We start from the raw sequence: 23,037 nt of genomic DNA, 5'->3' as shown, positions 1-23,037 counted from the left end.
CTGTTGACCAGGCTGGAGTGCAGTGGTGGAATCACAACTCACTGCAGCTGCAACCTTTCAGGCTCAGGTGTCTCCCATCTCAGCCTCCTGGGTAGCTGGGACCACAGGCACGCACCACACCTGGCTAATTTTTTTTTTTTTTGAAACAGAATTTCACTCTTGTTGCCCAGGCTGGAGTGTAATGGCATGATCTGGGCTCACCGAAACCTCCACACCTCCCCCACCGGGTTCAACAGATTCTCCTGCCTCAACTTTCCGAATAGCTGGGATTACAGGCACACACCACCAGGTGTGGTCAGGCTGGTCTTGAACTCCCGATCTCAGGTGATCCGCCTGCCTCAGCCTCCCAAAGTAATGGGATCACAGGTGTGAGCCACCACGCCCAGCGGAATGGAATTTTTTTCTAGTGGGCTCTTCTGTCAGTTATCTCTATGGAATTTGAGCTCCACTGAGTTGTTTTTAATAATCTGTTGCAGTCACTGGGGTGGGATTACAGCTGGCTTTAATTTTCCTTTTGTGCTTATTTTATTCTAGTAAATATGTTGTGAGTTCCTTCTATCTGCCAGACATGTGCCATGTACCAACAGAACAATAAGTAACACGTAGATTCTCTATGAGTTCATAATCTATTGGGGGACTATAGACAAGAAAAGCAGTAACCATAGACAGTAAGATATGCCTTGATTGGGGATGCTGAGGATGCCACGGGAGAACAGAAAATGAATGCCACCCAGGGCCAGGTGCGGTGGCTCATGCCTGTCATCCCAGCACTTTGGGAGGCCGAGGCGGGTGGATCACTTGAGGCCAGGAGTTCAAGACAAGCCTGGCCAAGCTGGCAAAACTCCGTCTCTACTAAAAATACAAAAATTAGCAGGACATGGTGGTACACAACTGTGGTCCCAGCTACTCAGGAGGCTGAGGTGGGAGAATCACTTGAACCAGGGAGGCAGACGTTCCAGTGAGCCGAGATCGTGATACTGTACTCCAGCCTGGGCGACAGAGCAAGACTTCATCTCAAAAAAAAAAAAGAATGCCACCCAGATTAGTAGGCCATAGGCTTCTAGAAGGAAGTCATTTTCAGATGGACACCAAAAGGATCTTTTTTCTTTTCTTTCTTTCTTTTTTTTTTTTTTCAGACGGAGTCTCACTCTGTTGCCCAGGCTGGAGTGCTGTGGTGTGGTCTTGGCTCACTGCAACCTCCTGGGTTCAAGCGATTCTCCTGCCTCAGCCTCTCAAGTAGCTGGGATTACAGGCCCCTGCCACCATGCCCAGCTATATTTTCTGTTCTTTCTTGCAATGCATTATTTATGTAATTTTATTAAAATCAGGTTTGCAATGTGTCCTGATGCCTGCTCATACCTGGATTTTCTATTAAGATATTTAAGTAAGTTTAACTCTCAGAGACACAGATGATACAGTGCATTAACTTCAACGGGGCAGAATAAAGCCTACACTCCCATGGGAAATGACTATTCTGTCTCTATTAGATAGGTGTGAAAACAGACAGCAATACTGGCTTTCTGGGGCAGGGGCAGGGAAGGCAGTTGGGTCATAAGGTGGTTCTATACTATTCCTCCAAGACAGTATAAATTATATTACTGTTCTGCTTACTTACTAGCCCGAATTATGCTTTAAATCTTAATATGTCTATTCTTCTCAACAAAGATAGACCAGTGCAGTTTAAAATGGTGCCCAATTTCCTCAAAAGGAAGTTGCTCCCCAATTAACACTGTAAAAGGCTCACCTCTGTTGATCCTTCTTCCTGCCTGAATACATTCTTTATAACAAGGAAAAGCTGATACTTGCAGAGCATTTTCCAGTCTAATTAAATGGGAAATTGACCACTTTACTTATGTAAAACGAACCTCAAGTTGAAGATCTACCCCACGTTTACAGTTTACACAGCTTTGCACAAACTGCTTTCCTTCTTGACATGTATTAAGTCAAATTAGTAGAAATTGATGGTTATTAACAAGAAGCAAGAAGTTATGTGTACAGAATTCTGAAATTCTAAATGTCTTAAAGATATGCATTAACCACTTTGATGTATTCAGTCTGCATTTTAAGTCCTCTGCCACTTACTATATGACTTTGGCCCAGTTATTTTTCTTTAAAAGCCTCAGTTTTCTCACCTGTAAAATGGGGATAGAGTTAATATATCTGAAGTGCTATGCAGCATGTCTGCATACAGAAAGGGCTCGGTAAATGGTAAATGTTACTCTACCTCATAAAAAGGTAGAAGCCACAGGTAAAGAAAGAGCAGCAAGGCAAAGAGGACCTGTGATCTTAAGTCAGGAAGATGAAAATGATGGGGAGGGCACCGACAGAGACACACTAAATCAACAGGAGCATATCTGGGCAAAAGGGAGGATAATTTTCCATTTGGGGCACAATGAATATAAAATGTCAACAGGTCATCAAGATAGAGAAGACTGCTAGGCACGGTAGCTCACATCTGTAATCCCAGCACATTGGGAGGTTGAGGCGGGTGGATCGCCTGAGTTTGGGAGTTCAAGACCACCCTGACCAACATGGAGAAACCCTGTCTCTCCTAAAAATACAAAATTAGCCAGGCATGGTGGCACATGCCTGAAATCCCAGCTACTTAGGAGGCTGAGGCAGGAGAATTGGTTGAACCTGGGAGGCAGAGGTTGTGGTGAGCCAAGATTGAGCCATTGCACTCCAGCCTGGCAACAAGAGCAAAACTCCCTCTCAAAAAAAAAAAAGAGAAGACTGGAATTTAGAGCTGCTATTGTTATTTACTGAAGGCAACTAAATGTAGGAAAGGTAAATTTAATAAAAGACCTATAGTTAAAAACAAGTCAAGGAACACCTGTGAAGTAAAATAGAGAAGGAGAGTAATTAGAAATGCATTCCTTGGTCGGATGTGGTGGCTCATGCCTGTAATCCCAACAGGCCAAGGCAAGAGGATCACTTGAGCCAAGGAGTTCAGGACCAGCCTGGGCCACATAGTGAGATCCTATCTCTGAATTTTTTTAAAAAAGAAAATAAAGAAAAGAATGTTTAAACATTGCTTTAGTTAAAATGAATAAAATGGGGGGCCGGGCACGGTGGCTCACACCTGTAATCCCAGCACTTTGGGAGGCCGAGGCGGGTGGATCACGAGGTCAAGAGATCGAGACCATCTTGGTCAACATGGTGAAACCCCGTCTCTACTAAAAATACAAAAAAATTATCTGGGCATGGTGGCGCGCCTGTAATCCCAGCTACTCGGGAGGCTGAGGCAGGAGAATTGCCTGAACCCAGGAGGCGGAGGTTGCTGTGAGCCGAGATCGCGCCATTGCACTCTAGCCTAGGTAACAAGAGCGAAACTCCATCTCAAAAAAAAAAAAAAAAATGAATAAAATAGACCAGGTGCAGTGGCTCACACCTGTAATCACAGCACTTTGGGAGGCTGAGGCAGGAGGATCACAAGGTCAGGAGTTTGAGACCAGCCTGACCAACATGGAGAAACCCCGTCTTTACTAAAAATATAAAATTAGTTGGCCGTGGTGGTGGGCACCTGTAATCCCAGCAACTCAGGACGCTGAGACAGGAGAATCTGTTGCACCCGTGAGGCGGATATTGTGGTGAGCCGAGATCACACCATTGCACTCCAGCCTGGGCGACAGAGCAAGACTCTGACTCAAAAAAAAAAAGAAAAGAAAAGTATAAAATGGACATCACACAAAGCCCACCACACCAGGTGCAAGGGGGGTCCCTGCCACATGTGACAAGATGGTCCTTTATGCTGTCGCTGGTCACAGAGAGCAGACACATTGTTCCTTGTCTTCTCCAAGCCAGGACTTTCCTTAGGCACAGGTGAAGCCTCATCTGCCCCTAAATAGGCCTAGCTTGGACATCCCCATCTAGGAGCCCAGGAATTGGAACGTGTCACTTGGATAGCAGGGGCTAAGACACCGCAGCCCAGACCTGTGACTAGCAAGTAGCAGCCAGGATGATGCCACACTCGGCCTTTCCTGAGAGAAACGCGGCTCCAACCCTCATTGCTGGTGAACTATGAGCAACCCACGCTGACTCTCACAGTGCCTTACAAAACTAACTTTGCTCTATCGAAGCAATATACCTGCTACGTGTTGACATACATCAAGGGACATAGAATTTTTATTTCCTGGGTTAAGAGGTTTCTGTCTTAATAAAAGCTGTGTTCACACTATTGATGACTTTAAAAAAAAAAAAACAAAACTATCTACTTCTGCTACTCCTGGTTTGGTGAAAGCCTGATTTTTTTTTTTTTTTTTGAGACAGAGTCTTACTCTGTTGCCAGGCTGGAGTACAGTGGCACTCAAACACTGCACGCAGCTCACTGCAACCTCCACCTCCCAGGTTTAAGTGATTCCCCTGCCTCAGCCTCCCAAATAGCTGGGACTACAGGCTACCACACCCAGCTACTTTTTTGTATTTTAGTAGAGACAGGGTTTCCCCATGTTGGCCAGACTGGTCTTGAACTCCTGACCTCAGGTGATCCACCCACCAGGGCCTCCCAAAGTGTTAGGATTAGAGGCGTGAGCCACCGCTCCTGGCTGTGACCTGATACCTCTTTTGTGAAGCGGCAGCTGAGGAGATGCTGGCCATGGCCAACAAAAAGCCCGAGGAAGGAGTCAAGATAAAGCAATGATCATATTATATAGAAGGTAGCAGGGCAGGATGGTTCTGTGGTGCAAGTTCGCTCCGTCACCCAGGCTGGAGTGCAGTGGTGCGAACTTGGCTCACTGCAACCTGTGTCTCCTGGCTTCAAGTGATTCTCTTGCCTCGGTCTCATGAGTAGCTGGGACTACAAGCACATACCACCACACCCGGCTAATTTTTGTATTTTTAATAGAGATGGGGTTTCACCATCTTGGCCAGGCTAGTATTGAACTCCTGACCTCTAGTAATCTGCCTGCCTCAGCCTCCCAAAGTACTAGGATTACAGGCATGAGCCACTGCGCCCAGCCTGTGGTGCAGTTTAAGAGGCATACACCACTTAGTAAACTAGTCCAGGTGCAATGGCTCATGCCTATAATCCCAGCACTTTGGGAGGCTGAAGTGGACAGATCACTTGAGGTCAGGAGTTCGAGACCAGCCTAGCCAACATGTTGAAATCCTGTCTCTACTAAAAATACAAAAATTAACCGGGCATGGTGGCATGTGCCTATAATCCCAGCCACTCGGGAGGCTGAGGCATGAGAATCGCTTGAACCTGGGCGGTGGAGGTTGCAGTGAGCAGAGATCACGCCATTGCACTCCATCCTGGGTGACAGAGTGAGACTCTGTCTCAAAACAAAAAACAAACAAAAAAACCCATAAAACAAAACAGAAAGAGGCATACACCTTAGCAAACTAATGGGAGCTTATTGTCTAGGACGGGGTTTGTCAATGAGGGAGATCAGATTCCAATTTGATAGGCAACCAATGAAACAGACACACTTGCACACTTGGAAATGGAGGATGAAGATACAATTGATGTGTTGCAGCAGCAAACAGGAGGCGTCTACTGAAAAGGGAACCTGCTTCTTTACTCCAGAACTCTGTTATTACAGACCAAGATTATATTCCCAATTAGAAAACTGCAACTTGGTTCCACCACATCCCGACTACTACCGTATAAGGGATCTCTACCGTATAGGTTTCCCTGTTTCATTTACCCCTTCCTCATTCCTTTACTGTACATAAACTGCTGCATGTGCACAAGCATTTTTTTTTTTTTTTTTTTTTTTTAATGAGACAGGCTTTTACTCTGTCACCCAGGCTGGAGTGCAATGGCACAATCTTGGCTCACTGCAACCTCCACCTCCCAGGCTCAAGCATTTCTCCCAGCTCAGCCTCCCGAGTAGCTGGGACTAGTAGGCTGCTCACCATAACCAGCTAATTTTTTGTATTTTCTGTCGAGATGAGGTTTCATCATGCTGCCTAAGCTAGTCTCGAACTCCTGAACTCAAGTGATCCACCCACCTCCCAAAATGCAGGGATGACAGGCATGGGACACCGCGCCCTGCCTGTTGTGTCTGTGCTTTTTTTTTTTTAACTAAACAGCCAATGGTATGTTTTGATTGACATCAAGTGGATATGGGATGGGGAAAAATACTGTTTCTGTGAAAATATACCCTTTCTCCATTAGAGGCATGCTCATTCAACTCTTTATATTCCAGTAAGTCACTTTGCTCTTGTTTTAACAGCAATGAAAACAAAAATCCTTGCATACCTTCTTCAACTGGAGAATTTTAATTGTAAACCCAATGACAATTTTATAACTTTTTTGTACATAGCTGTTACATGTAGGGCAATCTGTCTTTAAGTAGGGATAAATTACTCTAAAAAAAGAATCCTAAATAGTTTTCCCTTCAAGCCAAGTATCTTGTTGTTTAAATAAACTTCTTGTTTAAAAAAAAAATCTAAGTTTTAAGTGAAATAAAAGAAAACTTAAGTCTGTTGTGCTGTTTTAAGCCAAATTCTTCATTCTAAAGCAGCAGCTGCTCTTGCTGGTAAGGGTCACAGAGATGGGTATATGGTGCTAAGACTTTTTCTGGGTTGGCCAAGTGACAGCTTCTCGCCTGCTGTCGTGGTACTCCAGTCAGCAGAAGGCCTGCATGGGCTTCTGGGCAGAAGGTTGCAGATCTGGCTGGTTTCCACACCATGAGCCACTTAGCAGAAAACTTGGCCAGTGTGCAGAAACACTTTAAGCGATTCCATGGGTGTGGAGACATCCTTGCAATGCCTCCTTTTTCCTTTCCTTTTAAAACATGTATCTGAGCTGCCAAAAACCTTTTTAATATGGGCCATGGGCACTATTTTTGGTGTTTGTTAGGTCTGAATGGGGAAGCTTGAAAAGCCTTAGCCTGGGCTTCTGCTGGCAGTTCTTCTGCATGATTTGCTCTTTCAACACCTTGGCAAAGACACCTGCCCTCTCCCCTCCAGAACCTGAGACTGCCCATGTGACCAGCACCAATGCAGTTTAATGATATTTAAAACAGTTTCCAGACCAGCTGCAAAACCTAAACACATCTCGAAAAAACAAAAAGGGAAAATACATGCTTTTATAGTCTCATTAGTTTTCCTGTCACAAAAAAATGCTCACTTCGCACAGCAAGAGTTTCCTCAAATGATGAATAATTCAAATACAATACATCCGTCTATGGAGAAAACTTTAATGGTTACAGTTTATATAGATAGTCTATCGAGATCATTAATAATCAGTATTGTTGGTTAATGAACTGAGGGTAGAGAGGAAAGACAAACAGAATGAGATGTGGTTTGGTTAAGCAGTCAAACTACACAAATGTTAAGGACTAAAGTAAAAAATGGGGAGGGGGGCCGGGCGTGGTGGCTCACACCTATAATCCCAGCACCTTGGGAGGCTGAGGTGGGCACATCATGAGGTCAGGAATTCGAGACCCAGCTTGACCAACATGGTGAAACCCTTTCTTTACTAAAAATACAAAAATTAGCCGGGTGTGGTTGTGCACACATGTAATCCTAGCTACTCAGGAGGCTGAGCCAGGAGAATCACTTGAACCTGGGAGGCGGAGGTTGTTGCAGTGACCTGAGATTGTGCCACTGCACTCCAGGCTGGGCAACAGAGCAAGACTCCATCACAAAAACAACAACAAAGAGAACGGGAAGGGGGCAGACAGGCTCAGAGTAGGGGAACTTTCTTCTTTCTTTCTCATTTTTTTGAGGCAGAGTCTCACTCTGTCACCCAGGCTGGAGTGCAGTGGTGCGATCTTGGCTTGCTGCAACCTCGGCCTCCCAGGTGCAAACGATTCTCATGCCTCAGCCTCCTGAGTAGCTGGGATTAGAGGCGCGTGCCACCACACCCAGCAAATTTTTCTATTTTTTAGTAGAGACGGGGTTTCACCATGTTGGCCAGGCTAGTCTCGAACTCCTGACTTCAAATGACTCGCCAGCCTTGGCCTCCCAAAATACTGAGATTACAGGTGTGAACTACCATGCCTGGCTGGTTTTTTCATTCTTCAGGATGAAAGGAAGGGGGCAGGAACAAGGACATCAGACTCTGGAGGAGCCGCTGCACATAGTATTCATGTGGGAAGAGGGTGCAGGAAGGAGAAGGACTATAGGCCTTAAGACTCTTTTATATAACTTGGCATCCTGGAAATCTGACTAGCTTGTTCAATGGAAGCTGTTTCTAGCTAGGGTGGACAGACCATAATTTAAGTCAGAGGGTGTATGTGTTTTCCTCTTCCTTCTACCCCAGCAAACAGACTTGAAAAGCTGAGGGAATAACTGTTTGTTTCTCCGTGGACAACAAAATAGGAAAAAGGGGCTAGATATCAAAATGGATTTGAAATACATTGAAGAGGCATTCATCTGGATTAGCAATGAGACAAATAGATACAGTGAACTGCTAAGGCACGTAATGTGCTCTGCTAGGTCGTTTTAATCCAACATCACAACCTTCCCATAGTGGAGACAATTCCTTACTCTGCAGAGATAAATATGGAGGCAGCTTTTGACCTTAGCCTGGGTTATGCGACCAGTTAGGAAAAGCCAGCACCACCACCATAAGGGATCTCTACACGAAGGGATATCTGAGTCTATGGTGCTATTTGAGTGCTGCATGAACAAGATCAGCAGTCTTGTTTCCTGTCCGAGAACCCTACGTGGACTCTCAAAATCAGCACTTCCTTCCATTTGATCATGCATCATTTTTTTTTTTTCCAGAGATGGAATCTGGCTCTGTTGCCCAGGCTGGAGTGTGATGGTGCAATTTCAGCTCACTGCAACCTCCACCTCCTGGGTTCAAATTATTCTCCTGCCTCAGCTTCCCAACTAGCTGAGATTACAGGTATGTACGACCATGTCCAGATAATTTTTGTATTTTTAGTAGAAACGGGGTTTTGCCATGTTGGTCGGTCGGACTGGTCTTGAACACCTGACCTCAGGTGATACACACTCCTCAGCCTACCAAAGTGTTGGGATTACAGGCGTGAGCCACTGAGGCTTACCTGACCATGTACCATTTTTCATACTGCAAAAATGATTAGGCAAAGAGCTATAAAATCATGGTGAACAACATACAATTAACTGTGATTTCCTATGTGCCTTCCCCAGGGATCATGAACTACCTGATAGGCCTTTCCCATTCTTTGTTTTGAGACGAGGTCTCAGTCTGTCACCCAGGCTGGAGTGCAAGTAACATAAACATGGCCACAGTTCACTGCAGCCTCAACCTCCTGGACTCAAGCTGTCCTCCCATCTGAGCCTCCTGAGTAGCTGAGACTACAGGAACATGCCATCGGGCCCAGCTAATTTTTACACTTTGCATAGAGATGAAGTCTCACTACGTTGGCCAGGCTGGTCTCTAACTCCTGGGCTCAAGTGATCCTCTTGCCTTGTTCTTCCAAGATGTTGGGATTATGGGCATGAGTCACTGCCCCAGCAACCTCTCCATTCCCAATAACTCATGTGTTTAACTCTTGAATGCCAATGAGATACACCAAAAAATAAAAAATAACTTAGGCTGATTCCTTGGGATAAAAATCCTCCTTACCTCTCTTATTTTAATCTCCCTTGGAATGTAGCAAAATCTTAACTGCTTATTAAAAGTGCATGTGGACATAAAGCAATCATATGCAAAACAGCTGAACACATGGTTAGGAATGCTGGAAGCTCAAGTCTGTTTGTCCTCCATTCCTCTTGACCTAAGATGCTGATTTTATCAGCACTGGGATATTAAAAACACTGTGTGTAAATCAAACCATAAAGCCTACTCCTTAGGCTGAACTGTGTGCATCTACCTGGCCACATGTGGGGGGAAAGGTCCTCAGACACAATCAGCAGAGTCACAAGGTCATCTTGGATGTGGGCGAATCTCTTTTTAATTGCAAAAGACTTCATTTATAGCACATTCAATAATGAACCAACAGGAGAGTTGCTGACTTTGGAATATGTGAATATATAAAAATCCCTTGCAGTTCAGGTAGTCAAGACAATAAGCGCATACAAGGAAAGCAACCTTCATTTTTCTGAAAACGTTGACATTTTAAAAGGTCACTAGGTAGACTTGGAAGTTTAAAGCGGTAGGATGTACCTTGGAGGGAAAGGAGGAGGAAAACCCTTTTCCATGTTGTCAGGCAAATGTATATCAAATATATCCCAATTCTGCTTGGTAAAGTCAGCTGGATGACCTCCTTGAACCAGGCTAGGGCAGAACACTTAGTGAAAGCGGGCCCTGGGTCGGGATGTGAATCCAGGAGAGGAGCACCAGACCCCATGCAGCGCCAAACACACCCATCCCACCCTCTAACACAGACGAGGCACATCGCCCCATGTCCCTGGACCCGGATGCACGAGACAGTCATCAGATGGTTACTGCTCCCACGGACTAGCGCTTTCTAATGGTCTTGATTTAGGCCATGGAGAAAAATCCCCTACCACCAACTGCAAACCGTCATTGAACTTAAGTCATAAGGGATACTATGGGGCAAATTCTTGTAATACATATGTAAGGACTTCTATTTACCTAATTAGAACAATGATTACACAATTGACATTCCTGTTTTCATAAGGTTTGTTCTCTACACTGGAATGGCTTAAGAAAAAGTGGTCTACTTTTGCTTTTATTTTACACTTTCAAAATAGAGGGAGTAGAGAGAAAAAGTGTGACTAACTGCCTAACGTTGGAGCCCAGCAGTTAGAAAAGCGAACTTCTCTGACTCTGGGTCCATCAGATTTGGGGGAAGTTTCAGTGCCTGGGGAAGGTTAGTGAAGCCCGTTACACCCCGAATCCTACAGAAATAATTCTACAGCTCATCTATCACAGTGTTCTAGTAAAGCATATGTTGAAAAGTACAGGTTTCAACCTAACATCTAAATTTTTAAAAGTAGCATTTCAGCAACAAACAAGCTCAGAGAGCTCATTGCAAAGTGAATAACAGAACTACTGCTCAGATGTCAAAAAAGTCAAGCTGCTGCCCTCAGCTCCGCTTAGGCAGACACATAAGGTGGCGGCGGCTCCTTGGCAGCACCATTCACAGTGGCATCATCATACGGGGGTAGCAGCACCTGAGAAGAAAGAGGGACGGTAAGTTAGGGTTTAAAGAGCACGCACGTGCCCCGAGGTTTAGCTGTCACTGAACTTTTATGCAACTAAACACGTTCCACAACTTGTACCAAGTTCAGTTTTCTAGTAAGTGGATACACTTCATTAAAAGACTTTCTGAAACCTGCAAGAAATAAATGGAGAGAGACTCTCAAGCCTGAGTTTTTCTAACCTTGACCATGCGTACCTGGATGGCCAGAGGGCTTTGACTCTAGGAATAAAGAAATGGTCATGGCTTTGAAGAGGAAAAAGGACCCCTAGGTGAGTGTGTCAGTGTGCACACACAAATACGACAGGCACTTGACTGACCACCAGCAAACACTCATGGTGAGAGCTGCAAAGTGTAGTGAAAACACCAAGCTTTTGGTATCAGCCTGGACTCAAAGCCTGGGTCAGTCATACGTTATCAGCGTAGCCTTGGGTAAGTTACTTAACATCAGTTTCCGTGACTATGAAATAGGGATACCTGAGAGTTAGCGGTCTATACACTGGCTGATTTGGGCTTTCTTGGAGTAGAAAATGGAATATAGAATAGAATATCAACTCAATATAATCACCCTTCATTCAGTAAACTAACATTTATTATGCATCTAGTACAAAACAATCATGTGGGTACAAGATAATTAAGATAAAAGATAGTCCCTGACCTTTAGGAGTTCAGAGATGAGAAGACAAAGTAAAACCTCACCTACCTCAAGTGATTGGTGGAAAGGGAAAGACTAGTCAGAAACAAAACCACACTTGGTTAGATTTTCTATTAGGGATATCACTTATGCTCAAAGTGGTATTCATCAATTTCATGAATTTTCATTTATCTGTCCCTTTAGCTCCTACAAGAACAACACTAAAATTTTAAGTTTCTGTTTCAAGTTTCTGTCACATTGCACTCTCGCAAACACACACACACACCCCTCCTCTCTAGCTCTACACACTTCATTACTGCTCTTCTCCCAGTCTTGGAGCTCCTGTGGGGCTGAAGCTGGGTCTCACTTCCCTGAGGGTGGTCCAGTGCCTATTTGCCGAGTGACAGAAGTGCCATTTAGGCTGGCCCCTGAAAAGCCTGTATGGTTCCTTCAGCCAACTAGACAGGGGGCATCTGTATTAGCTGGGGTCCAATCAGAACACAGAAGCCACACAGTGATGTGAATGAAGTTTAATGAAGAATTATTAACAGGGGACTGAGGAACAGCGAACTGACTAACGGGGGAAAGAGAGCACTAATGGTATGAGGATTGAAGGAGGGCACTCAGGGAAGGAACGTGCTAGGACGGAGGTCCCCGAGGCTGGGCTGAGACATGGCTGGGGAAGGTGTGGCTGAAGCCCACTGGATGTGGAGAAGCCTCTGGCTGAACCAGGTGTGCACAGAAGCATCCGCAGGAAGCCACCTGAGAGGCAGTGGGTGCTGGCAGGTCTGTTATGAAAAGGTGCTGCCACTGCTGTCCCCACTTGCACTGGGCCCTGGGGGGCACTGCCAACAAGGTCCGAACACCACAGAGGCACACAGGAACGGGAGATGGGCTTCCTCCTCCAGTGACCCCTGCTGGCCTGGCTGAACAGGGTCATGAGGTAAAGGAGAAGCATTCGCAAGGCCCAGCCCAAGTCAAGCTAAATGAGACTCTAGAACTGTGATGCAAGAAGCAGATAAACGGCCAGCAACACACAGGCAAAGGTAATGCACTAGAGTCACACCCGGCAGCAGCTCCCCAGCCTTTGTTCCTGAAAGGGGTAGTGGCCTTTGCCTATACGCGAAATACTTTATACATCCGGTATTACCCAAGGTACAGACGCTGGGGTAATGTTCAGCATTGCCCACGTGGAAAAGGAATGGAGTAGGCAAGATACGCTCAGGACAGAACACACGCCTGAGGCAGGGAAGCACAACAGGAAACAACGCCCAACAAACCAGCACCCACTGAGCACCTACGTGTCCAGGGCACTCAGTCACAGCGACTCGAGCCTGAAGGCATGTCTCTGCCTGCTCAGGGACCTGCAGTCTAACAGAAGGCAGACACAGTAAGACTCAACATGAGCCACGTGTGGATATTGACAAGATATTAACCAAGGAGACAGGGATGACCAATATAGGCTGCAGAGTCAAGGAAGCGTGCTAAGTAGGATGAGAAGGAGGTTAGCTGGTGTGGTGTGGCGTAAGGAGGATGACATTCCAGTGGGGAATTAAGAGGAAAGCACATGACCAGGCACTTTCTGGGAACTGCAAGGGGTCTGCTACAGTGAACACTGAAGGGAGAATGTGGCGAGATGAAGCTGGAAAGACAGGCGAGGGTCAGCAAGTGAAGAGAGCCTCACGGACGAGCTTGACGAGTTCTAGCCAGTATCTAACAACAGCATCTCCACTAGCAGTTCCACAGGGTCAGCTTGAGCTGAGGGAAGAAAAAAGTATTCTCTAAAACTAAGCAACAGCTCTCTTCTCTGCGTCTGCTTATTTGAGTTTAGGACTGAGCCTCCAGCGCACATACATGTGTGTACATTAGATACAGCAACTTGATAACAAGTGGAAACAGCTGTGTCCAGCACCAGAAATATTAAATTTAGCATGACTGAGCTTCAGCAAAAATGCTCCATCACTGCGTTAAACAATTAACTGACTCATATACTTACTATTAGATAAATTATCCTAAAACACAGTAGAGCTACTTAAATGTTTAACACATAGAAATGGGGTCTTCCCTGTTGCCCAGGCTGGTCTAGAACTCAAGTGATCCTCCCACCTCAGCTTCCCAAAGTGTTGGGATTACAGGCGTGAACCACCTTGCCTAGCCTTTAAAGCCACTTAAAAGGTAAAAATCAGCCATCATAACCCACCATTTTTTTCTGAGCAAAATACAATATTCAAATTTAAATCTCCAAAATGTTCACAGAACATAAAATATTCTTAAAAAGAAAAAAAAAGGTGCTGCAAATCTGCCTTTTGTCAAAATAAAATTTTCACATTTCATTTGGCAGTCTGTCACTATTTCTTGTTACTCATCTTCAAACTAAAGTTTCATTTTAAATCAATACTTTAACATCTTTTTTTTTTTTTTTTTGGGACAGAGCCTCCTGAGTAGCTGTGATTACAAGCATGCGCCACCATGACTGGCTAATTTTTGTAAATTGTTGTAGTTTTAGTAGAGATGGGGTTTCACCACATTCCCCAGGCTGGTCCCCAACTCCTGACCTCAGGTGATCCGCCCTCCTCAGCCTCCCAAAGTTCTGGGATTACAGGCGTGGGCCACTGTACCCAGCCAATACTTTAACATCTTGATAGTCTTTTCTTTCAAATATTCTATTGCCTTGACCCTTAATCCAAAGCTCAAGAGGCCTGGAGAAGAATTTCTCCTTTCATGGAAGTTTCTGACACCCTCCCTTGTTTTCACTTTTCCTTCAACATGTACTAAATACTGATTGCAAAATATTCTCCAGATGACGCCTTTGGACTAGTTTCAAAAGGTCTCCACGTGGAATTGGTTTTAAATCCTTGTAGGGGCAGCATCATCTTTTTATCTAAGTGATGCTGATACTAGTCATGATATAAAAGAAGGGCTGGTGAAGGAAGCATTGCCACAGTTTCCACTGCAGTCTGTTGACTAAAAGCACTTGCTATTTCTCTTTACTACAAGGAACTGTAAAGTACTCCAAAATCTGAGAAAATAACTATAGGATCAATGAACACAGAATGTGCCCACTAAGATGCCATATAGCTAGGAGCAGTGGCTCACACCTGAAATCCCAGCACTTTAGGAGGCAGAGGCAGGCAGATCACTTGTGGTCAGGAGTTTGAGACCAGCCTGGCTAACATGGTAAAACCCTGTTTCTACTAAAAATACAAAAACTTAGCTGGGCATGGTGGCGAGTGCCTATATTCCCAGCTACTCAGGAGGCTGAGGCAGGAGAATCACTTAAACCTGGGAGGCAGAGGTTGCAGTGAGCTGAGATTGCACCATTGCACTCCAGCTTGGGCAACAAGAGCAAAACTCTGTCTCGGGGGGGAAAAAAAAGATGCCATATAAGAAAACTGGCGACAACTCTATTGTTTCGACATTTGTGGAAGCTGGTGTTACTTAAAACCATTCTTTTTAATTTTGTTTTTAAAAACTTAATCATTCACAATCAATGACCAAAAATAGTCTCCAAGAACTAAGAATATAGGTCATGTCCTACTTCTGAAGTCACTTCCTGACAAGCAGCAGCTACTCAAGGGGCATCTAGATCAACATACTCATGAGCTTAATACCAAACCACAGACTGCTTTAGGTCAAGCAATGCTCAATACAATCAAATTCTAATCTAAGTTCAGTTTCTCGGAGTTGATCTTAACATGAGTTCAGTTATGGAATGGCTGGATGACAGTGGAACTCTCTTCCACACAAAAGGGAAAATCCCTCTTGCTAATGACCTCAGACGTTCATTAGAAAGACCACCCTCTATCTATACATAATGCCTCTTCTATTGAAGTTGTCACGCTAGCTGACAGCCTGCTAGTGGGAAAGAAACTCATCATTCATTTCATTTCAACTCAACAGAGCTTCAGAGTATTATCAGAGGTAACTTCATTCTCCTCAGTTACATCAACATATACAACAGTTGGGGGGAGAAATAAGTCAAAGTCAAAGGTTGCAAAACCTGACATCCTAGAATAAAAGTGATTCTAACTAAAAAATCCACAAGATATTAATAAGTTGGGGGAACCGGCTGGGTTCATGCCTGTAATCCCAGGAGTCTGGGAGGTTGAGTCAGGTGGGTGTATGTTTGAGCTCATGAGTTCGAGACCACCCTGGGCAAAACAGCAAGACTCCATCTCTATTTAAATTGTAAAACACTTTTGGGAAAACGAATTCACTCCATCAAATAATAATAAATGACAACATGCTCAGGAGGAAAGAACTATTTACTGGTAAAAATAGAAAATATTTGGAAACTATGGTTGGAACTGGACTTTTACTGTAATATTAGTTAAGTCACAAAAGGCTTATTTGGAATTCTACAGTTGCTAACATTCCATTTCCCAAAGTATGAAGTTCAAGTTACACAAGGGTCTTCAGACATTCAGAAAATGTTAAAAGATATGATTGTGTTAGTGTGGTAGCTCACACCTGTAACTCCAACACTTTGGGACGCCAAAGCAGGAGGACTCCTTGAGCTCAGGAGTTCCAGACCAGTGGGGACAATATAGCAAGACCCTGTCTCTACAAAAAATACAAAAATTAACCTCAAGAGGCTGAGGTGGGAGAATTGTTTGAGCCCAAGGGGTTGAGGCTGCAATGAACCATGATTGTACCACTGCTCTCCAACCTGGGTGACAGAGCAAGACCCTGTATCAAAAAAAGAAAGACAAATAAAGAGATGCTGATTGTGATCATGGAGTCTTGGGGATCCACAAATGGACTGCAAGGAATCTATGAGCCCCCTGAAATTGCAGGCCAAATTTTCCATCTACATGTTTATTTTCCCAGGGAGGGTGTTTTCATCAGACTTTCAAAGAACCCCCTTGGAGTTTTCATCAGACTTTCAAAGAACTACCTTGGAGAGTCTGAGGTCTAACACTGGGTGTGGGGGCAGTATAAAGCACAAGGTAATTGCACCGAAAGTCTGTGGTCCCCCACATCCTGATAAGGGTGAGGTAAAGCTATAACAAAATCAATGCCCAGATGACAACTGTGTGGGCCCTCATCTGGCCTGGAACAGGGTGAGGCAAAGCTTCAGGAAAGAGAACTGACAAAGTGTCTTACAGAATCAAACCTTTGGAAAATAATATTAATAGGTAACTGACAGCTCTGAGAGCCACCTAGAAAAGTCTAGGGCTAGGTAAAAGGTAAAAAAAAAAAATCTTAGGATCAACTCTCGATCCAAGATGGCTGGTTAGGTGCAGCTCAGGATTGCAGGTCTGAGTGAAAGTGCAGAGGGTGAGTGGACGCCGCATTTCCAGATGGATTTTTATTGCCCACAGACCAGGAGATTCCCAGGCGGAGGAACCCCACGGGTCGCCAGGGCGGCTGTTTTGGCCAGCGCGGCTGTTTTGCCTGCTCCCCGGCACAGCGGTTCCCAGTGCAGAGTAAACGGGACTGTGTCCCCACTTAGCCAGCAAGGGGAGCTGAAACAGGGAGCCAGGCCAGGAGATTCCCGGGCAAAAAAGTGCCACGAATCTCAGAGCCACGGTTTCAGCTGGTGCAGTGGGTTGCCACACAGGAAATCACACAGATCCCAATGCCTATTCAACAGGCGACCAGGACACCTGGTAGAGAGCCGACCGTTCAACCAAAAAACAAAAGGCTCTGAGGCAGGGAGCCAGGTGATCAGGCCAGCTGATCCCACCCCCACAAAAACAAAAACAAAAAAACAGCAATTGGAAACGCTCTGGGTTGAGGCTTTCACAGCAAGCACAGCTGAACCCAGGACGGTCCAGCTCTGTGGGGGAAGGGCGTCCGCCATTACCGAGGCACTCCACCACTACGGAGGCAGTCTGCCATTCCTGAGGCAGCCTGCAGTTGCCAAGGCAACCCGCCATTACAGAAAGAGTCCGTCATTAAAGAGGCGGGCCACCGTTGCTGAGGCAGTTCTAACTACACCCATATAAACAGGACTGCAGGGAAGTTCACATGGCAGCTGGGCGGAGCCCACAGCAGCTCAGCAAAGCCTCTGCAGGCAGATAGTGACTAGGCTGCCTCCTTGTGGGCAGGGCCGCCCTGAAGAAAAAAAAAAAAAGGCAGTAGCACAGCGGAAACTCATAAAGCCCTAACTCCCCGGGACAGAACACCTGGAAAAAAAAAAGGGGGTTATGAGTTCTGTTGCTGCAGACTTAAACTTACCTGCAGAGCAGCTCTGAATGAACAACAGGGCTCACAGCTCAGCACTTGAGCTACTATAAAGGACAGACTATTTCCTCAAGCAGCTCCCTGACTGACATTTGGCAGGTATCCTTCTGGGACAAAGCAGAAGAAGAAACTGGTAGCAACCTTTACTGTTCGGCAGCTGCTGCAAGTGATCCCCAGGCAAGCAGGGCCTGGAGTGAACCTCAGCAGTCCTACAGCAGAGGGGCCAGACAGTTAAAAGGAAAACTAAGAAACAGAAATAACTTCATCATCAACAAACAGGATGGCCACTCAGAGACCCAATCAGAAAGTCAACAACTACAAAGTCGACATGTGGATAAATCCACAAAGATGGGAAGAAACCAGTGCAAAAAGGATAAAAACACCTGAAACCAGAACACCTCTCCTCCTACAAGGGGTCACAACTCCTCACCAGCAAGGGAACAAGACTGGATGAAGAATGAGTGCAATGAAATGACAGAATCAGCTTTCAGAAAGTGGGTAATAAGAAACTTCTGTGAGCTAAAAGAACATGTTCTAACCCAATGCAAAGAAACTAAGAACCTTGAAAAAACATTTGACGAAATGCTAACAAGAATGGACAACTTAGAGAGGAATATAAGTGAATTGATGGAGCTGAAAAACACAACACAAGAACTTCGCAAAGCATGCACAAGTTTCAACAGCCGAATTAACCAAGCAGAAGAAAGGATATCAGAAGTCGAAGATCAACTCAATGAAATAAAATGAAAAGGCAAGATTAGAGAAAACAGAGTAAAAAGGAATGAACAAAATCAACAAGAAATATGGGACTATGTGAAAAGACCTAATCTCCGTTTGATAGGTGTACCTGAATGTGACGAAGAGAATGAATCCAAGCTGGAAAATACTCTTCAGGATATTATCCAGGAAAACTTCCCCAACATAGCAAAGCAGGCCAATATTCAAGTCCAGGAAATACAGAGTACACCACAAAGATATTCCTCAAGAAGACCAACCCCAAGGCACATAATCGTCAGATTCACCAGGGTTGAAATGAAGGAGAAAATGCTAAGGGCAGCCAGAGAGAAAGGTGGGGTTACCCACAAAGGGAAGCCCACCAGACTCACAGCAGATCTCTCAGCAGAAACCCTACAAGCCAGAAGAGAGTGGAGGCCGATATTCAACATCCTTAAAGAAAAGAACTTTCAACCCAAAATTTCATATCCAGTCAAACTAAGCTTCACAAGTGAAGGAAAAATAAAATCCTTTGTGAACAAGCAAGTACTCAGAGATTTCATCACCACCAGACCTGCTTTACAAGAGCTCCTGAAAGAGGCACTACACATAGAAAAGAACAATCAGTACCAGCCACTCCAAAAACATACCAAATGGTAAAGAGCATCAACACAATGAAGAATCTGCATCAACCAATGGGCAAAACAGCCGGCTAGCATCAAAATGGCGGTATCAAATTCACACATAACAATATTAACCCTAAACGTAAATGGACTAAATGCCCCAATCAAAAGACACAGACTGGCAAATTGGATAAAAAGACAAAACCCATCAGTGTGCTGTATCCAGGAAACCCATCTCACATGCAAGGATACACAAAGGCTCAAAATAAAGGGATGGAAGAAGATTTACCAAGCAAATGGAGAGCAAAAAAAAAGCAGGAGCTGCAATTCTCATCTCTGATAAAATAGACTTTAAAGCAACAAAGATCAAAAGAGACAAAGAAGGACATTACATAATGGTAAAAGGATCAATGCAACAAGAAGAGCTAATGATCCTAAATATATAGGCACCTAATACAGGAGAACCCAGATACATAAAGCAAGTTCTTAACGATGTACAAAGAGACTTAGACTGCCACACAATAATAGTGGGAGACTTTAACACTCCACTGTCAATATTAGACAGATCAACGAGACAGAAAATTAACAAGGATATCCAGGACTTGAACTCAGACCTGGACCAAGCAAACCTAATAGACATTTACAGAACTCTCCACCCCAAATCCACAGAATATACATTCTTCTCAGCACCACATCACACCTACTCTAAAATTGACCACATAATTGGAAGTAAATCACTCCTCAGCAAATGCAAAAGAATGGAAACCATAACAAACAGTCTCTCAGACCACAGTGCAATCAAATTAGAACTCAGAATTCAGAAACCAACCCAGAACCGCACAGCTTCATGGAAACTGAACAACTTTCTCTTGAATGTTGACTGGATAAACAATGAAATGAAGGCAGAAATAAAGATGTTCTTTGAAACCAACGAGAACGAAGACACCACATACCAGAATCTCTGGGACACATTTAAAGCAGTCTCTAGAGGAAAATATACAGCAATAAGTGCCCACATGAGAAGAAAGGAGAGATCTAAAATTGACATCCTATCGTCAAAATTGAAAGAGCTAGAGGAGCAAGATAAAAAAAACTCAAAACCTAGCAGAAGACAAGAAATAACTAAGATCAGAGCAGAACTGAAGGAGATAGAGACACGAAAAACCCTTCAAAAAAACCAGTAAATCCAGGAGCTGGTTTTTTGAAAAGATTAACAAAATAGACAGACCACTAGCCAGATTAATAAAAAAGAAAAGAGAGAATAACCAAATAGATGCAATAAAAAATGATAAAGGGGATATCACCACAGATTCCACAGAAATTCAAAACATCATCAGAGATTATTACAAACAACTCTATGCACATAAAATAGAAAACCTGGAAGAAATGGATAAATTCCTGGACACTTGCCTCCTCCCAAGCCTAAACCAAGAAGAAGTCGAAACCCTGAATAGACCAATAACAAGGTCTGAAGTCGAGGCAGCAATTAAGAGCCTACCACCCAAAAAAAGCCCAGGTCTAGATGGGTTCACAGCCGAATTCTACCAGACATACAAAGAGAAGCTGGTACCATTCCTTCTGAAACCATTCCAAATAATCCATAAAGAGGGAATCCTTCCCAAATCATTTTATGAGACCAACATCATCCTCATACCAAAACCCGGCAGAGACTCAACAAGAAAAGAAAACTTCAGGCCAATATCCATGATGAACATAGATGCAAAAATCTTCAATAAAATACTGGCAAGCCGATTGCAACAGCACATCAAAAAGCTTATCCACCATCATCAAGTAGGATTCATCCCAGGGATGCAAGGCTGGTTCAACATATGCAAGTCTATAAATGTAATTCACCACATAAACAGAACCAAAGACAAAAACCACATGATTATCTCAATTGATGCAGAGAAGGCCTTCGACAAAATTCAACAGCACTTTATGATAAAAACCCTCAATAAACTAGGTATTGATGGAATGTATCTCAAAATAATAAAAGCTATTTATGACAAACCGACAGCCAAGATCATACTGAATGGGCAAAAACTGGAAGCATTCCCTTTGAAATCTGGCACTAGACAAGGATGCCCTCTCTCACCACTCCTATTCAATATAATACTGAAAGTTCTAGCCAGAGCAATCAGGCAAGAAAAAGAAAGAAAGGGTATTCAATTAGGAAAGGAGGAAGCCAAATTGTCTCTATTTGCAGACGACATGATTGTATATCTAGAAGACCCCATCATCTCAGCCCAAAATCTCCTGAAACTGATAAGCAACTTCAGCAAAGTCTCAGGATACAAAATCAATGTGCAAAAATCACAAGCATTCCTATACACCAATAACAGACTTAAAGAGAGCCAAATCAAGAACGAACTGCCATTCACAATTGCTACAAAGAGAATAAAATACCTAGGAATACAACTAACAAGGAACGTAAAGGACCTCTTCAAGGAGAACTACAAACCACTGCTCAACGAAATAAGAGAGGACACAAACAGATGGAGAAATATTCCATGTTCATGGTTAGGAAGAATCAATATCGTGAAAGTGGCCATACTCCCCAAAGTAATATACAGATTCAATGCTATCCCCATCAAGCTACCAATGACCTTCTTCACAGAACTGGAAAAAACCACCTTAAACTTCATTTGGAACCAAAAGAGAGCCCGCATAGCCAAGTCAATTCTAAGCAAAAAGAACAAAGCGGGAGGCATCACACTACGGGACATCAAACTATACTACAAGGCTACAGTAATCAAAACAGCATGGTACTGGTGCTAAAACAGAGATATAGACCAATGGAACAGAACAGAGGCCTCGGAGGCAACACAACATATCTACAACCATCCGATCTTTGACAAACCTGACAAAAACAAGCAATGGGGAAAGGATTCCCTGTTCAATAAGTGGTGTTGGGAAAACTGGCTAGCCATATGCAGAAAGCAGAAGCTGGACCCCTTCCTGACACCTTACACTACAGTTAACTCCAGATGGATTAAAGACTTAAACATAAGACCTAATAACATAAAAACTCTAGAAGAAAACCTAGGCAAAACATTCAGGACATAGGCGTAGGCAAGGACTTCATGACCAAAACACCAAAAGCATTGGCAACAAAAGCCAAAATAGACAAATGGGACCTAATCAAACTCCACAGCTTCTGCACAGCAAAAGAAACAGTCAGTAGAGTGAATCGGCAACCAACAGAATGGGAAAAAATTTTTGCAGCTTACCCATCTGACAAAGAGCTGATATCCAGAATTTACAAAGAACTAAAACAGATTTACAAGAAAAAAATAAACAAGCCCATTCAAAAGTGGGCGAAGGATATGAACAGATACTTTACAAAAGAAGACATACAAGAGGCCAACAAACATATGAAAAAATGCTCATTATCACTGGTCATTAGAGAAATGCAAATCAAAACTACATTGAGATACCATCTCACGCCAGTTAGAATGGCGATCATTAAAAAATCTGGAGACAACAGATGCTGGAGAGGATGTGGAGAAATAGGAACACTTTTACACTGTTGGTGGGAGTGTGAATTAGTTCACCCATTGTGGAAGACAGTGTGGCGATTCCTCAAGGATCTAGAAATAGAAATTTCATTTGACCCAGCAATCCCATTACTGGGTATATATCCAAAGGATTATAAATTGTTCTACTATAAGGACATATGCACACAAATGTTCATGGCAGCACAGTTTACAATAGCAAAGACCTGGAACCAACCAAAATGCCCATCGATGATAGACTGGACAGGGAAAATGTGGCACATATACACCACGGAATATTATGCAGCCATCAAAAACGATGAGCTCACATC

General features: G+C 43.9%; 1 protein-coding gene and 1 pseudogene across 2 annotated transcripts in view; one reads left to right on the top strand and one right to left on the bottom strand.

Moving 5' to 3' along the window:
- The first annotated feature begins 4,594 nt into the window (after positions 1-4,594).
- Positions 4,595-5,501, top strand: LOC105719646 (small ubiquitin-related modifier 2-like; annotated as a pseudogene).
- Positions 5,502-10,928: 5,427 nt separating this feature from the next.
- LOC135277975 (lysosomal-associated transmembrane protein 4B-like) overlaps positions 10,929-23,037 on the bottom strand; it is a 45,976-nt gene continuing 33,867 nt past the window's right edge. For both annotated transcript variants that reach the window (XM_064384126.1, XM_064384127.1), the window contains exon 6: positions 10,929-11,025. In XM_064384126.1, coding sequence (XP_064240196.1) covers positions 10,948-11,025 — 78 coding nt within the window. In that variant the 3' untranslated portion in view covers positions 10,929-10,947. The remainder of the gene's footprint in view (positions 11,026-23,037) is intronic.

Source organism: Aotus nancymaae, unplaced genomic scaffold, assembly GCF_030222135.1.
Source record: "Aotus nancymaae isolate 86718 unplaced genomic scaffold, 86718_ANA_hifiasm-v0.15.2.pri h1tg000036l, whole genome shotgun sequence".
NCBI classification, from domain to species: Eukaryota; Metazoa; Chordata; class Mammalia; order Primates; family Aotidae; genus Aotus; species Aotus nancymaae.
This window is presented reverse-complemented; position numbering and strand designations above follow the sequence as displayed.